The sequence below is a fragment of the Orbicella franksi genome, chromosome 5 (genome assembly GCF_964199315.1).
Source record: "Orbicella franksi chromosome 5, jaOrbFran1.1, whole genome shotgun sequence".
Lineage (NCBI taxonomy): Eukaryota > Metazoa > Cnidaria > Anthozoa > Scleractinia > Merulinidae > Orbicella > Orbicella franksi.
This window is the reverse complement of record NC_138149.1, coordinates 28,849,692-28,865,892: the sequence shown is the minus strand read 5'-3', so window position 1 is coordinate 28,865,892 and position 16,201 is coordinate 28,849,692. Positions and strand designations below refer to the sequence as shown.

The 16,201-nt window shown below is 39.1% G+C and overlaps 1 protein-coding gene across 1 annotated transcript; it reads right to left on the bottom strand.

Moving 5' to 3' along the window:
* Positions 1–334: 334 nt before the first annotated feature.
* Positions 335–16,132, bottom strand: LOC145487981 (cyclin-dependent-like kinase 5). Its single transcript, XM_081466746.1, has 12 exons — positions 15,973–16,132; positions 15,757–15,845; positions 15,068–15,135; positions 12,886–12,946; positions 12,613–12,669; positions 12,136–12,231; positions 11,333–11,407; positions 11,153–11,249; positions 9,974–10,043; positions 3,074–3,134; positions 2,503–2,589; positions 335–634 (listed from the first exon to the last, which is right to left on the bottom strand). The coding sequence occupies exons 1-12, from the start codon at positions 16,007–16,009 to the stop codon at positions 539–541; spliced, it is 894 nt and encodes a 297-aa protein (XP_081322872.1). The 5' UTR covers positions 16,010–16,132; the 3' UTR covers positions 335–538.
* Between the last annotated feature and the right edge of the window lie 69 nt (positions 16,133–16,201).

The following is a 16,201-nucleotide window of genomic DNA, read 5'->3' as shown; positions in this document are numbered from 1 at the left end:
AAAAAATCAAAAACAGAGGATAAAGAAAAGAAAAGAAAAGGAAACAAACACCAAAGAGATGGAAATAAAAGAAACCTAAACAAGGAAGGCGAGTCAGATTACAAATACGACACACGCCATAAAAAAGACGACTACGTCCAAGTCACGATTCCTTGTCTAGGTTTTCTCCCAAGGTTATAACAATTTTATTCTTCAGTAAAATTCAGTCTCCGACGTCGTTACTGACATTTTTTGCCTGATTCAAGAGCAACGCAAGAACAAAAGCGAAAAGGAAAAGCAGGATAATCACGTGACCACCTCTTACTCTCGTTCTCGGAAAGGACGCCATCTTTAATTTGAACAAACAATTTTGTTCACCAATAAAACTTTATTGTACATTTATGTACATATTCATAAAGATTAGTTAAAATATGATTACAATATGACACTTTTCCGCTTGCTTGTCAGTTTGTTTATATTTACGAGAAGGATATGACCGTTGAGTTCTTCGAGCGATCTGTCACGTCTGCTGTATTAAATCACGCACTGCAGTATTAAGTCACGCACGGAACGAAGGACTGAGGTCTGCAAAGAAGGCATGTCGCATGGCGTCCTCCGCAGATATTCTGTGTGCTGGATTGAGGACCAGGAGTTTCTAGGAGAAAAAAAGAGGGTCGCGTTGTGAAAAGTAGCGTCCTTTTACCTTGCTTTGCAGGCGTCACGCAACGATTGGTGTCACGATTGTCACGCAACGACCAGAAGTGGACAGGTTGCGTGGCTGTCCAAACAGCGCTGTGTTTGGGAAACAGGATTAAAAGAAACAAAGAAAGAGTGTACATTACCAAAAAACCGACTAGCTCCAGGAGACCACCTCAAGCTTATTAATATTGCAGACTATTTTCGTGACCATCTTAATTGACTAAAATTCCAATTATGCCGTTTCATTTTGGTACTCGAAATTGCGACCGATGTGGTTGCCAATGCCACTAAGACTTTCTCCTTGGAGAGTAAAAAAGTCCTCGGAAACTAAGAAAAGCCGTCACTTTGATGAGTATGTATCTCGTTGAAATCAAAGAACACGTTTCTGTAACAACTTTCTTCGTCCTGTTCTGCTTTTCCTGCGAGAAAAATTGGTCTAATCACGTGAATGAAGCGTGTCTACCGACAACGACGCCATTATTGCGAGACGCGTCGTATAGCTCGACCACTTGACCAGCGGATTTTCGTTCAGAAGATGAGGTCAGGTTGTTAATCCGCCATCTTGGATGGCTTCGTGGGTTCTATCACGACTATGTCTTTACCTGATGTAATCTACAAACCAAGCTTCTGAAACATTCCAGTTACTTTGTTCACTTTAAAAGGTTGTGGCAACGTTGTTTTCCACAGGTGTTTTACCATATTTTGCGGTTAAGTCATTTGAAAGGAAAGTATAACGTTTAATTCGATCTGCCCCATAAGGTCACAACCAATAGCCAAATAACGAGGCTAGCAAAATCCTATTGGATTTCAAATCAGTTCTTAAACTACCTGGTGACTACCTTTTGTCCTTTTTCTTTGCCAGACACTCAAAAAGCGCCTTAAGATTTTTTTAATTATCTTCACTTTCTCTTGTTTATCTCTAAATCCACTTATCTCTAACTGACCTTTGGCGAGGGTACAATTAATTACACCACCGATAGAGCGGTTTCCAAAGAGTGTCGTAAAACTGAAACCCAAGTTATCACTCTAGCCAATCACAAAGGACACAGACAATTCAATGAACCAATCAAAATTCATAGTAAATACATGTAGCCGACGAGAACGACGGGAAAACGTGTGCCAGCTAGTTATGATTGATTCTGGTTTTACTTCATTCAGGTGACTCTCAGGTGATCGTTTGAGTCTCCTCGAGATGGCGGCTGGAATTTCGAATAGCGAAAAACAGAGATGTTTTCATAGTCTACTACAAACATTCTCTATTTTCCAATTGCCCATAATGCACTCTGTTTGCCCCCCAAATTTTGCATAAACTATTGTTGTGAAATACTCTTGGGAGGTCTGCATATTCCCAGGAGCATTTCACAACAATAGTTTATGCAAAATTTGGGGGACAAACAGAGTGCATTATGGGCAACTGTAAAATAGAGAATGGTTAATAGTGGCGGCTAACCTAGCTAAAGTGGTCACCGCCGTGTTGGTACAACAAATCAAGCGAGTTAATCAACAACCGTTTGTTAACAGACAACAAAACGACCTACGTCGCCTTTCTTAGGCAGGGTCCACACTACATCAGAGAAATTTGAAAACGCAGCTTTATTTCTACGGTCAGGCCTACGGTCCACACGCTTTGCGTTTTAATGTGGACGAAAAACATTTTGAAAACGAAGCTTTTCGAAAACCATGGCGTCACGATAATCGTGTGATTTCCCTGACCGAGTTTTCCTAAAACACAAATCCAAATTGACCGGTGAGTGCTGCGTTTTAAAGTTCTTCCAGCGCAGCGTGGACAGGGCCTTAGCGAGCAGTAAATCTCCAGCTGCACACCTGCAGCAAATCTCTTCCTGCGGCAGACAGCTTAGGGACAACAACGGCAAACGATACCGCACCTCCGGCTTGAAGGCTTGAAAAGTCCTGAAAGTTGATTAAGACAGCGGTGGTTAAATTAATAAAGCTACGTAAAACGATGGTCGCGTTTCTTCAAGCGAAATGCCACGCATCTTGCCTTACGTCAGGAATGTTACCGACATTAGCACGAATAACGGACGGACGGAATGACTGAATAAATGAATGGATGGAGGGATGGGTAAATAAACAAAGGGAAAAAAAATTATAACTTCATTTCTCAATCTATTTCTTTATGACTTCGCAAGAACAAATTAGACATTGTACAAAGTGCAGCAAGCCCCAACTTGAACGGGCTGTGCACGATCATTGAATGCTAGTTGCAACGAACGTAAGCTCGATTTCCGCTGCTCCCTCGAGTTCGGTGTATGTTCCTCCCCGTCAGTTCGGAGGAAAGAGTGCGGGCTCCTTTCCCGAACAGCGGCTTGTAATCGAGCCTTTACAACGAACGCAGAAAAATTGATAAAATTAGCGTGCTAAAATGAATCGTCACCTTATAATCCGGAAGTTTGACAGCGTTTGGCCATGTTTCTTCAGAAGGTGGACCTAAAATTCTTTGCTGTTGTTAAGGAACACATTAATTAAAATTATACAAAAATTCTGAAGACAGAGAAGAAATCTACGATTTAAGGTGGCTCAGAACAGTTTCCAGCAGATTTTGATGGGTCATTATAGCCCCTCTTTAGCACTTGATGCTACAATCATGGTATCAAAAAACTGCTCAATCATTGGTGAACACATTGTCATCATTTTCGTGCCACAATTGGTAACCATAGCAACAGTATGACCTGCTAAAAACACCCTTAAGTACAGCTTTAGGGGATTATAATTCAAAAACAGCACGGTGAAATTTTTTATATTATTAACTTTTGATAAACATGATAAGACGCAACTTTTGGCAAAGTTTTAGAAAATTCTGTACATAGGATTCAGAGCCACCTTAAAGTTTTGAAAATTAAAAGTGGCTCTGAATCCTATGAACAGAACTTTTTTAAACTTTGCCAAAGGTTGCGCCTTATCATGCTTATCAAAATTTGAGAATATAAAAAATTTCACCGTGCTGTTTTTGAATTATAATCTCCTAAAGCTGTAATTAAGGGTGTTTTTAGCAGGTCATACTGTCGCTAGATGGTAACCTACTGTGTTATAAAAATGATAACAAAGAGTTCATCAATAATTGGGCAGCTTTTGATAGCATGATTGTAGCATCAAGTGACAAATAGTTGTTATAACGACGCATCAAGTTCTAAGTGCTGGAAACTGTTTTGAGCCAACTTAACAAATTGAGGTCAGTTTTTCATGCGTCTGTCTTGTCATATCATGAATTTCGTAATAACATTGTCGAAATAGTTGTGGGTCCACGAAGCGATAGCCGAATAATGTGGACGGGGCCTAAGGAAGCCAAGCGCAAAGATTTCGCTTGTTATTATTTACAATTGTGCCACTTATTTTACGCATATGACGCCTGAGTTTGAGCCCAACACGATTGATCTCTCACGGGCAAATACGAAAACAAATGAAGGTTACAATTTCTTTCTTTTTCGCCTGTAATGTCGGATCTGAAAACACTAAGAGATGTAATTGCGTGCTTGATCCGCAAGTCTGCAATTGCATTTCTCGGCAAAACTCTGTCTACGTTGGCAGGAGGTTTATAGTCGAGTTTCAAGTCAAACGTTTTTAAAATTTATCAACTGCGCACAGTAATGTTCCTCGCAGTTTTTTTCAACCAAGACAAGACAAGCTAGTTTTTCTTGATCTTGCGTCATCATTAACCAATCACAGTGCCCGATGGCAAACTTCCCGATACCACTTTGCGCGGTCATGTTCTGTGAAAAAATTTCAACTTGGCTCCGAGGCTTGGAGAAATAATACAAAAGAAATCATATCGAGGTTTAGGAAAGAAGAAATAAGTTCTGTTGTTTTGTTCACCCAAGCCTCGGAAGTAAGTCAGAAGTTTAATATATCGAAATTGGCTAGTTGACATTTTCACAGTATACCAATTATATTTTCATATTAAGTACTCAGCGGATACCTCCTGGGGTTTTGGCCTGGTGGCAATTATAGTTAGCAAAACATTTGCAGTGAGAAATGGGTTGCTCTATGTAAAGAATAGGAAAGTGCATTGTGTTAAAACACTAACGAACAGGAAAGTGAAATTGTCACAGAAATTGAGCCGCACTCAAATATCGAACATAAAGGGCGTATTCATTTCCAAACTGCTTGACTGTAATCAATCAATCACGCACCGGGAAAACTTTACAATCAATCTAATAATATCGTAGTTTCAATAACTTGTCAAATCACTGTTTATAGCCACTCCGAGGATTCAGTCTAAAAATATATACATGCTTTTTATCTCAATTACACGCTAATTTCCTACAGTGCCACAACAAGGGATATGTGTACTTCTAATCAGAAAAGATTAATTTGCCGACCGCTTTTGAGAGACCGAAAGCTTTCCAAATTAAACCATTTAAACCGACCACCAGGATTAAACACAAATCAAAAAAAAAAAAAGAACAAGCCCGTATTCAGGTTATTTGCATGCAACGTTTGACCCAAAATGTAAAAGTGTTTATTTACAACGCGAAGTGACCATAGGGAACCGCGAAGAAAGAGGTGGTTTACAGGGTCCATGCAAGAAAAGGTCGCACAGTGTTTGACACATAGACCAAACAAATCAAACGAACACTGATCACAACCGAAAAAGCTATCTCAGTTAGTAATGAACTAGAGGTTTTCAATGACATCAGTGGCTCTTAATTATTCCTACAGTTGGCTGGTCATTTCGTTGATTGTAATTTTAGGACTCACTCACGTAACATTCTGTTACATTTCGAAATTTAACGCCAAAACTTCCAACTGAACATCAAAAACCACCTCTTTAACAAGGAGTTTGGACTCTGCTTGGATCTCAAACACCTGGGCCAGGGTTTTCGAAAGCCGGTTAACGCTAACCCGGAATTCAAAGTTAACCGAAGTATTAATTTTTCTTGTGCATAAATGTTTTTTACTGCTCACGTTTTGTGTAGTTTGAGCTTAGTCAAGGTCAAAGCTGAGGGACAAACATTATAAACAGAAAACCTCACCGAAAAGTTACAAAACTGAAATCAAAACTGGGTTAGCTTAATCGGGCTTTGAACAACCCGGCCCTGAGTTGTAAGTGTAAAAATTTCTTCAAATGCCACGCCAGCGAAGGCCTCACAAAACGACTCGGCAATATGATTACAAGATATTGTAACAGAACTTTTCCCTTTAGCGCAGAACTGTATAAAAATTAAACTTAGAGCCATTGTGTGAGTGCTTAGTATTTAGCCAAAAAATCCGGAAATTTCGATTGAAAGCCAAATGAATCATAAAACAATTTGCGGAAAATCCGTTCGGAAATTGTAAACTATCTCGAAAGCTACATGAACTCTTCTCTGTCCGTTTGAAACTGATCGCCGGAAATTTCCTTACTCTTTGCTCATTTCTCCACCAGGTTCTATAGTTTCCCATCAAGGGGAAGCAATAGCCAGAAACCCAGAAATTACAAATTGTAAGCGCCATCTTTTTCGGGCGGTTTGCTCAGTAATTTTGGGAAAATAAAAGCCTTGCAATTATTCAACGGTCTTCTCGACCGGATCCTTCCGACGAATGATGAACACTCCGGCAGTCTCTCAGATAAACGAGCACCGTACACGGTAGGTAGTAAATTGATTTGTTTTTCGGCAAAACCATCTCAAAAATTAAATCGACGATGTCTATTTTTGACCGCATTCGCGTGCACGCGTTTTTCCGTATTCAACAACATACTTTATAGTAAGACAAGACCCTTGCGTGGGTACGCCCACGCGCGCGCGCGCGAGAAACCGTTTGAAAACACTTGAACGAGGAAAGGTTATGAAATAGCTAGTAATTTCGCTTTGTATTTTTCTTTACGGCTGTTAGTTCAACAGAACTAACAACCATCGCAGTTGTAATCGAAATGCAACAACAAATAAAACACGAAAAAAGATTTCGGAGCTCTAACGGGATTCGAACGTTTTTATCAATTCAATGAGACGGCATAAAAAAAAAATTGTTTTTCTCTATTGCATTAAAAGCACGAAGGAAACTAGACAGGAAATAATCATAATCAAAAAGTGATAAAACCAAAAGGACGCATTAATTAATCGTCAAACGAACCTAACAATGTTCTGTAGCCTGCATATGCAAGCGCTCACAAAACCTCAGTATTCGAAAAGTTTGGCCGCCATGTTGAATTTTTGAGGCAGAGGAAGGTTGGGAATAGCAAATTTCTAACAAGGGGGTGGGTGTAGGCAAGAGCAGTTAGGGGGACGGGGAGGGGAAAGAAAACTTTCTCTCGCGCCAACCCATCCCCGTCAACCCTAAATCAAGCATGGTGGCTCGGTGAACGCTCGGCAGCTCATACCGGTAACTCGCGCTCCCTAAATAAGACGCTTGCACTGCCGAATAAATGCACTACACTGCAGACTGCGATGAAAGACGCTATGTATTATGTATTTTATGTATGAGACAAGAAAGTTATTCGTCTTGCTAGGTAAATAAAGTTTCCAACTTATGCATAAAACTTACAATGACCTACGTTCACTTTGATCAAGACCAAATTTGCATTCAACTCGATGCAACTATTTTTTAATTATTAGGTCATCCAAAGCAAGTTAAAAAGATGGTATCTCGAAAATAATGTTTCAAAGACGGAGAAAAATTTCAACAGAATGGCAATTTTGCTTTCTTGGCATGCAGTCATAAAGTGAAATTTGATGAAATGCAATCGACTTCCATCGTGGTAATTCTGTAGTTGTTCCCGAAATTACTTTGCCTTGTTTTCCCGTCGTTGTCATCTACAAGCACTAAATAGCTCGCCTGGCCCCGAAACAACCTGTAGAAACTTGCGCGTGAACTTTGGACATCCAAAATTACATTTGTAAGCAGGTTCACAATTCAAAACTTGCGTCAACTTGAGGCTTTGTTTAGCTATATAACTCAACGTGCTGGAAAAAGCCATCGTCGAAGTGAATTTTGATTTCAGTTTTGCAACTTTTCGCTGTGGCTCTCCGTTGATTTCTCTTATCCTTCAATTTGGACTTTAGCAAAAGTCGCACTCCACAAAACAATACAAACAAAAACACTTTCATAAAGGGTGATTAAAAATTCGATTGAGAGTTAATCGGCTTTTTTAACTCTAGTCTAGTCTGATCTTCTGTTTTGCGACGTTCGTATAGTTGTCGCCGTTGTGGTTTCCTAAAACTACTCACCCACTAGCTTAGCTGTAAAGGTATTAGACGAGTATCCTTAGCAACAGAATCAAAATACAGCCAAATATTCACTTTCCTGCTGCGGTCAGCTTTTGCAAATCCTCTTAACGCTAATACAAAACCAGAGTTAATCAAAGATTTCACTCTGGTTCTGTATTAGCATTAATAGGATTTGCAAAAACTGCTGAGCACTTAGAACTGCAGACTTACAAGAGAAGACTGAACCATAACCAGACAGAAAGAATAAAAAGGTACTAAACAGAAATTGTGATAAGTTTAAAGACTTTTTCACAGTTGTAAGCCACAGACAGCCTCCCAAGCAACTGATACACATACGATCGATGCGTGCGACACAGAGAAATTATCGTCAAGTGTCTTCCAAGGAATTAACGCACAAAGGAAATAATTTAATTTAACTTATTGGCTTACTTATTCGACCACACAAGCAGCGAATTTGTAATTCACAAAGAGCTCTTCCCAAGAAGAAGCAAAGAGAAATAGTTACTGAACGCTGCCGAACAAACAAATTGTACAATGGCCCGCATCGCACGTTAGGTTTCGGCTAACGTTCTAACTTTGCTGTTTAACAAAGGCGAAAGTTGAGTGGATGAACTTACGTAGAGGTACGTGGCGAAATGTCATTCATCTCTGTGAGAACCAATGGGAACATATACAGTTTTTTGTCTTCAAAATGGCGGCCCGACATACACTAAATAAAAGTTTTTCGATTCGATGAATGTATTTTTCGAAAGTGCTTACTTAAGAGATTTCACAAGACCACAACGCCATGGCGGCGCTGTAGATTCCAGACTTGTCCAGGAGCAAGGAATTCACTGCGAACAGTTTTATAGTGAAAATATTAAGGACGTTCGCGTGAAAATTTTCTAGTCGATATATTTTTTTAAAGTTTTTACTGCAGTCAGACAATGAGTTACTTGTGTCAGAAATGCAAAAAAAAAATTGGGGGTCACCGTCTTCGTTTCAGGGATAAAGCGTGTGGAAAACTACCCTGATTTTGAAAAATTGGCGCACATAGTTCAGCATGGTCTACCGGGGTTCATAGTTAAAAATATCGAAGGTGAGTCGACGGAGGCAAACGATCTTAATCATATTTTGTAGAAGTGGGTCTGTTGCGTAAATAATTCCAAAGGTTACCAACGTTTTCACAAAACTTATCCCTTCAAGAGGCATTTGAAACCATTTCACAGATAAACAAAGAACTAAAAATAACGGAATTCGCTGGTGTATTTTGCAAAAAATTCAGACTTCTAATCGATAGATTTTCATTTTTTTCGCTAAACGTAGAAAATCAGTAGAGAAAATGATCCACCAAAAGAAAAATAGGGGTCACCGAACGTCCAAGATCGTTAAATCCAGGCAAAGCTATAGCAATGGCCATCTGCCCTATCATTGTTCATGTTATTACTTAGCGCGCGCACCGATGCATGACGTGGCTTGTGAATTTGCGTAGCCTGGGAAGCGGATAATTTCGAGTTCTTTAGTACGAACCAGGCTCACCAAAAACAATACAAAGTTTTAAGTTTCGTGAAGTTCAAAGTTGTCGTTTACAGATGTCTAGGAATTAAGTATGATCTCATCACTGGAGAACCGCGGTTCGGCTTCCAAGAATGTCGCGTTTCCCAGATTTTTGTTGTAAATATAGCATCCAACATTCTTCGGACAAAAAAAATTATCTCTCAAGCATCGTTCAACGTGATGTGTTTAAACTGGTCAGAATATGTAACACATTTCTTAGTCGTTGACCCCTGCAATTTCACAACGCAAAATGACAAAACTCTATGTTCTACTTTGAGCAAGAGCAGTTGGTGACCTGACTGACCAAGGGGGAAGAAAATAGCACACTTTGGATTCGTTCGGTACTTTGTTCGGCTGGTCGGGCCGATTTTAATGGCGCGGAGGGAGAGGAAAAAAGAAGAATATGGGTTGCTTTGCAGTCTCTGGAGGAAATAAAAGCGCCTTTCTCATGTCTTAATGATTCCTGTACATAATGGTAAACCTTGAAAAGTTGTAAAAAAACGCTTGGTTAGCGACGTATTTACCCCAGTAGAGTCAAAAATGGGAAGCGATACCACTAATTAAAACTGAAGGGTTCAAACTTCATCAAAGGATACTTAAAAATTCGTCGCAATTGGTCGTCAATATCGTTTCCAGGAAAAAGCGGTCTGCCCCCATTCGCCATTTCTGAGGAGAAAATTCAAGGCATTAGATAAATCTACAAGCAACTGTACAGTTGAACCTCTATGACACGGATACCGAAGGGGCCAACCTAAGTGACCCTGTTGCGAAGGTGTTCGCGTCAAGGTAATAATATCGTCCCTAAGACCCACGCCTTTTCGGTCAGCGGATTCTGTACACATAATATGTGCACTCCGGTACAAATTGTGTCCCCATACATGATGTACCTACCCTGACCAAAAGGATCGCCGCTCTGGGAACAAGATTGTCATTGAAGAAGTAGAAATTACCTGAATGCTGGTTTCTCTGGGTCTAAGAGAACTGTCTGTAATATTGAGCTCTCCTTCTCACGGAGAAGGCAAGCAGAGTCAGCTGTTCTTTATTGCGTTAGCTAGAGCGAAGAAGTCTAGGCATTCTTTAGTTCGTATTGATCGAACAGAGAAAAGTGTTTAGTGTCATTTGGTCATTGCTTTAAATGGTTTTCAATTTTCATGTGTTGGCTTAAATTTTGCCATTGCTGAGCCCTACAAATGGGTTGAAAAATTAGCGCAAAAGTACTCTCAGAAACCACTAAAACGCAGACGATGTTTTTTCCCCTTTTTCGACCAATCAGAAGCAAAACAAATTATGACTTAGCGTGCGCACGCCTCCGCACGTTTTCCCTTGTGTGGCCTCGGTTGCATGTTTTACTCTTCGAGTTTTGATTGGCTGATTGCGTTTAGGCTAATGCTAGTACCAGAGTTGCTCAGAGCGAGCATATGTAATGTACGCTTGAATTGCCGCAACACAAGGAGAAAGAATGGAAAGGTTTCCATTCTACTCCGCTTGGGCCAGCACTTACGCTGCGGCAGTTCACCTGAACGTATGTTTGCGCTTGCGTTTCCGTCGTAAGTGAACGGAACTCAATCCTCACAGGGGATTTGCGTTTGCCGTGATTGACCAACTTCGGTTTTTGCTGTTCGACTGCCATTAGAAAACAAAACATAAAAACAGCGAACGCGAAGAACAGCCATGAAGGAGACTAGAGAACTGTTGACGCCATATGCATTACGTTCAAGATTGTTCATGCGCACACGCAAACGCGTTTAAAACGCGGTCAAGCTTATTTCTCTCACCTGCAAAAATGCAACCAGCTGACCACATGTCTATGGATGTCGAGTAAAGCTTTGCTCCCATGAGAACATCTGGAGGTCGGTACCACAATGTTACCACCTACAACAATTGAGATAAAGAACAAGGTCTTTATATAAAAGAAAATAAATATAATATGTCAATACAGAGGAATGTTTCCTCACCTCAGCTGAGTAGCATCTGACTGGAATACCAAAAGCTCTAGCGAGACCAAAGTCTGCAAGCTTGAGCTCACCATCCTGACAACAGAAAAATACTGATAAACAAATCCAGGGATCTATCTTAGCTACATTTCTGTAGTTTAGTGAGCTCCCTCTAAAGTGGACATACACAGAACACCAGCTGCTATTAAGTATCGTTCATCGCAAATGAGCTAATAAAAGTGAAGGGCTGAACTGGTAAACAGACTTCAGTTGGTTGCCTCCACTCTCTCATGTCTGGCCATTATTCTCTGTGCAATTGGAGGGGAGCGTACCCCTTCTATGCTGACCAGCAGAAGGCCGGTATTCCAGGTTACTGCTTAGGCAAGGGCCAACTTCAAGTGGTATGCACACATTTTAGAGAGGTGCTTGGTGAAGGTGGAAAATGGGAGAACCTGGAAAATAGCCCTGGAACACAGTCACGATGAATGACAAACTGGACTTACATCACTTCCAGCTGGAATCGACTGGAGCAGTAAAAGTAGGAGATAAGCAGTCAGCCAACCCAACCCTAGGAGTCAAGGGGCTGCTGCCTCTCCTCCCCTAAAACATGAATAGCACAGTGGCACAAACATCACTGAAATCTAAAACATTGGTATTCATAAGGAGCCCATTCTCTTGGCCTTAGGTGTCCCATGGGGCATGATAAGGATGAGTTTAGCTGACTCTCCCTTGTCAAAATTGTTCTGCTAGCCATAGCCACCAATGAAGAAAGACCAGTTTGCAATCAGATCCAGTGGCAAAGTAAAGTTAATCATATACTGTACCTTGTTGATGAGGAGGTTCTGAGGTTTGAGGTCCCTGTGAAGAACATTGCAACTGTGACAGAAAGCAAGGCCTCTCAGCAACTGATACATGAATGACTATGGAGAAATTAAAATAGTCACAAATTAGCACAAAATCAGATAATGGGAAACTTTCAAATAATGTGCTACATCACCAGTGGGTAGGAGCCCCATCCAGCATTTTCACTCTGAGATGCATAAAATATTTTCCCTCCACAATATGCCAGAGAAATTTGAAAACACAGCTTACAATCATTGGTTGTTTTAGATTTGTGTTCAAGGAAAACTCAGGTAGGGAAATCACACGATTATCATCATGCCATCATTTTTGAAAAGCTCTGTTTTTATATTCCTCCAGTTTGAAGAGTGTTTTCGGAAAGCTCCATTTTCATGTGGATTGGTGTAATAAGGTAAACGTTTTAGCAACACATGCTTCTGCATTAATCCTTCTTTATGTACCTTCACAACAGCTGCATCCACTTCTCCCTGGCAACTGTCAAAGTACTTTTTCAGATCCTAAAGAAACATTTATGAATAATAAATGTTTAATTAATATATGCTGCAAGCCTAAATATAAACAACCTGTGACAAATCTAATAGCTTATTTCAAAAAGTAACCACAAGTAACATTATTACAGCCATACATGTATCTTTACGAGCTACGAAATTGTAATACTGTTACAAGTTTTATTACATGTACACCCAGAATATGTAATGTTTCTTATACTTTACCTGATCACAGTACTCAAATACCAGGGTTAACCTTCTCTCACTATGCATTACATCATGTAACCTAAAAATACAATCATGTGTTTAGTTCTCCTAGTAGCTAAATGTCACATCATACTTAAGATGTTATTTTGACGTTTTTTTTTTTATGAATTAAAATTTATAAGGTCAGGGAGATGCAAAATCTTCTTGGAAAAAGATGAAAAGATGTTCTCGTAGAACTTTGTGAAATCTTTCTCCATTAAGGAGAACACACTCTACCTATCAGTGGAAGAAATCCAACCTATCAATAGTTGAGGAAGAAATTTAATGAAAATCTACAGGAAACCAGCAATTCTTGAATTTGGAAGCCTCACATTGTATCGTAATGTCACCTACCTTAACATCACATTGTCTGGGAGAAATGGAAGATTAACATCGCCATACATGACATAACAAGATACCAGATCCCCCACATCAGCGTGGACCCTCCACTACATGTACATACATTTCGTAAGATTTTTCTCTTTGCAGTATCTAGTGTGTTTTTGTGAATTTCACGGGATTTCGCAGGTTTACTTGAAATTTGCAGGTCCACGACCATGCGAAATTTCAGAAGCCCTGTTGGAGTGGTGACCATTGGTCTGAAATTGGGTCTGGATAAAGAGAACCCTGCAGCACACCCAACCGAAGAAGTACCCTACTAGGCAAGAAAATTACTCTGATCCTTGAAGATAAATTCATGATCATTATTTAATTTAATTTATATTTATGTCATGGCTTGACAGCTAAAAAACTGTAATATTAGTTTAATGGAAGCTTGCAATTTGAAATACATGTAGCCTAGCTAGTATATTCTTGACTGATAATTTTTCTCCAGTACATGGTGACAACTGGATCTCCCTTGACTGTATGATACACATACATAATTTTATGTCAGTAGTAATTTCCTCGACTTGATAGATGCACAGGCATGAAAACTCTGCAGGTTGCCAAGACCTCTGACAGCTGCATATTAAAGATACACCACTGAAAGTTAGACTTTTAATTAAAGCCAAAAAAACTCAAATTGATGATTATAAACTCGTCTGTTGATTTTTTGGTATTTCTTGGCCGTGTTTTCTACCATAAAATATACTGAGACTTAATAATCTAATTTCATCCTGTTCTTCAAAAGTACAAAATTGGAATCATTATCACAACAGCTAAGTTATTCATAACAGGAACAAACAAATTTCAGAGTAATTTTGTATCATTTGTAGCCAACCACTGATGTAAATCAAATTGGACAAGCTCAGATGATCAAAACAAAAATAATTATTTAATGAATTCTGTTGCGTCATGCAATATAGTAAGAATTAAAAGAAAATCATAAAACATATATTACAGATTTTTTTTTTTTTTTTGTAAAAGACAGTATTTACAACAGTTTGGAGACCCTTTTTTTGTGGTGGATTATAAGTAAAAGCATTTTCTATAAGATAAAATGATTAATTGAATGAATTCTTATGAAACAGCTGGCTAGCTTGGACCATGTAATGTATCCCTTCAGTTACTGTACATATAGATGTGCATAAATTACAAGCAATGATTAAATTACACAAACACTGCCAACCAGGTTGTGCACTGTTAGAATCTCTCGTGCCAACCCAAACCAGATCTGAAAGAATGTCTCATCTACTGCACAAATTTAAGTTGTGTTTTTTATTGTAATCCAATAGATTTTACTTAATTGAGTTTGCTTGGCTGAATATTGTTTACAACTGAAAATGGTTAATATTAAAGTAAAATATACATGTATTAAATTATAAAATGGAACATACATGTACCAAACAAAAAACCTCAACCATTTTAAATGTACGCTGAAAATTTTGTCAACCACAGAGCAGTCAAATTTAATGCTTAATGTAGCCATACTTGAACTTAAAATACAGGGAATATAATAATATATCTATACAATATAATGGGATTTCCTGACTTCTCAAACCATTGATTTCTTCACCCTTCCGATAGTTCAAACTAAAAGTTGCTTCCCTCTGAAGTTTTTTCCCTGTAATTTCCCCCTCCCCACCAATATCTTAAACTTCTGATTTTTTTGAAACCATTTTCATCCCCCTACAGTTGGAGGAGCAAGAAATCAGGATTCTACCACAGTGTGCGCATAGTAATTACAACCTAAGGCGTCAGAACCCAGCTGTCCTCTTACCTAACAATATTTTTGTGCTTGAGCTCTTTCAAAATGCAAATTTCTCTCAGAGCTGAACTAGGTATACCCTAGAAATGAAGACGACAAGATTAAACAATAAAGTAGAAAAACTTAATACATGTTACATTTGAGGTGAACTTCAGATCTCTGCCTCACTGCCTTGTAAAAATGGCTTACAAGCTTAGTATGCTGTTGTAGATACCAGAGAAATATAAGGTATCAAATTTCAATTACAACATGAAGAAGCTTAAAATCATACTTGAATTTTTTTTCAGCAAAATATATAGAGTTTTTAAATGACCGTGACAAGAAATATACTGAAATGTTCGATTGACATGAATTGACTTTTGGCAAACAGCTGCGGCACAAATTTATTACAAGGCATTTTATGTTACAGTGTAGCTATTAGTTAAAGAATGACACGTTTTCGATTTCGAAATATCAATTAGAACAAACTGTGACATGATACAAAAATATTATTTGCATGAAATATTTCCATTATCTACATTTTAATATCCCACAAGATTCTTTCGGTTAATTCCTGTTTAAACTCTATGAAAAAGGAGACAATTTCCATGTAAAGGAATAAAGACTAGAAATCGGGAAAAGCTCTTATCTCATCAGATCGGAGCTGTACTGATGAAGGAAGAAGGCAAAACACGGTCGTAAACATTCCAAATAATATTTACCTCATCATCCTCGTCGAGTCGTACTCGTTTCAGCGCTACTATCTCGTGCGTTTCTTTGTGTTTTGCTTTGAAAACGGTTCCATAAGTACCTACGGATCGTTGACGACAATGAAGTAAAAAAAAATTTCCCGCGCATTACGGAATCGAAATTAAAATTCAGTAAACCGATCGACACTCGGCATTCATGCACAAAAGCAGGAGATGGTCGAGCCATACCTTCGCCGATCTTCTCCAGTTTTTCATATTTCTGCATAATACGATACCGCCTTTTGAACAATCAACATTCAGAACTCTGTCTGGGATGTTTTAGGGCTCAATTTGGCTAAGACGATTCGGTGAATTCACCGACCTATTCATCGATGACAACAAAACATCATTTATCTTCGTCCAGGCCTTTGTTGATATTTGTCGGGGATCTGGAACTAATGGGAGTCTCCGCTCTCGG

What these genes read in the sequence shown, in the direction of transcription:
- LOC145487981 (XM_081466746.1), bottom strand. Translation starts at nt 16,009, where the DNA reads ATGCAGAAATATGAAAAACTGGAGAAGATCGGCGAAG. An exon ending in ACTGGAGAAGATCGGCGAAG is followed by an intron (nt 15,846 to 15,972) that starts GTATGGCTCGAC and finishes AACGATCCGTAG; the next exon opens with GTACTTATGGAACCGTTTTC. An exon ending in TATTTGAGTACTGTGATCAG is followed by an intron (nt 12,670 to 12,885) that starts GTAAAGTATAAG and finishes ATGTTTCTTTAG; the next exon opens with GATCTGAAAAAGTACTTTGA.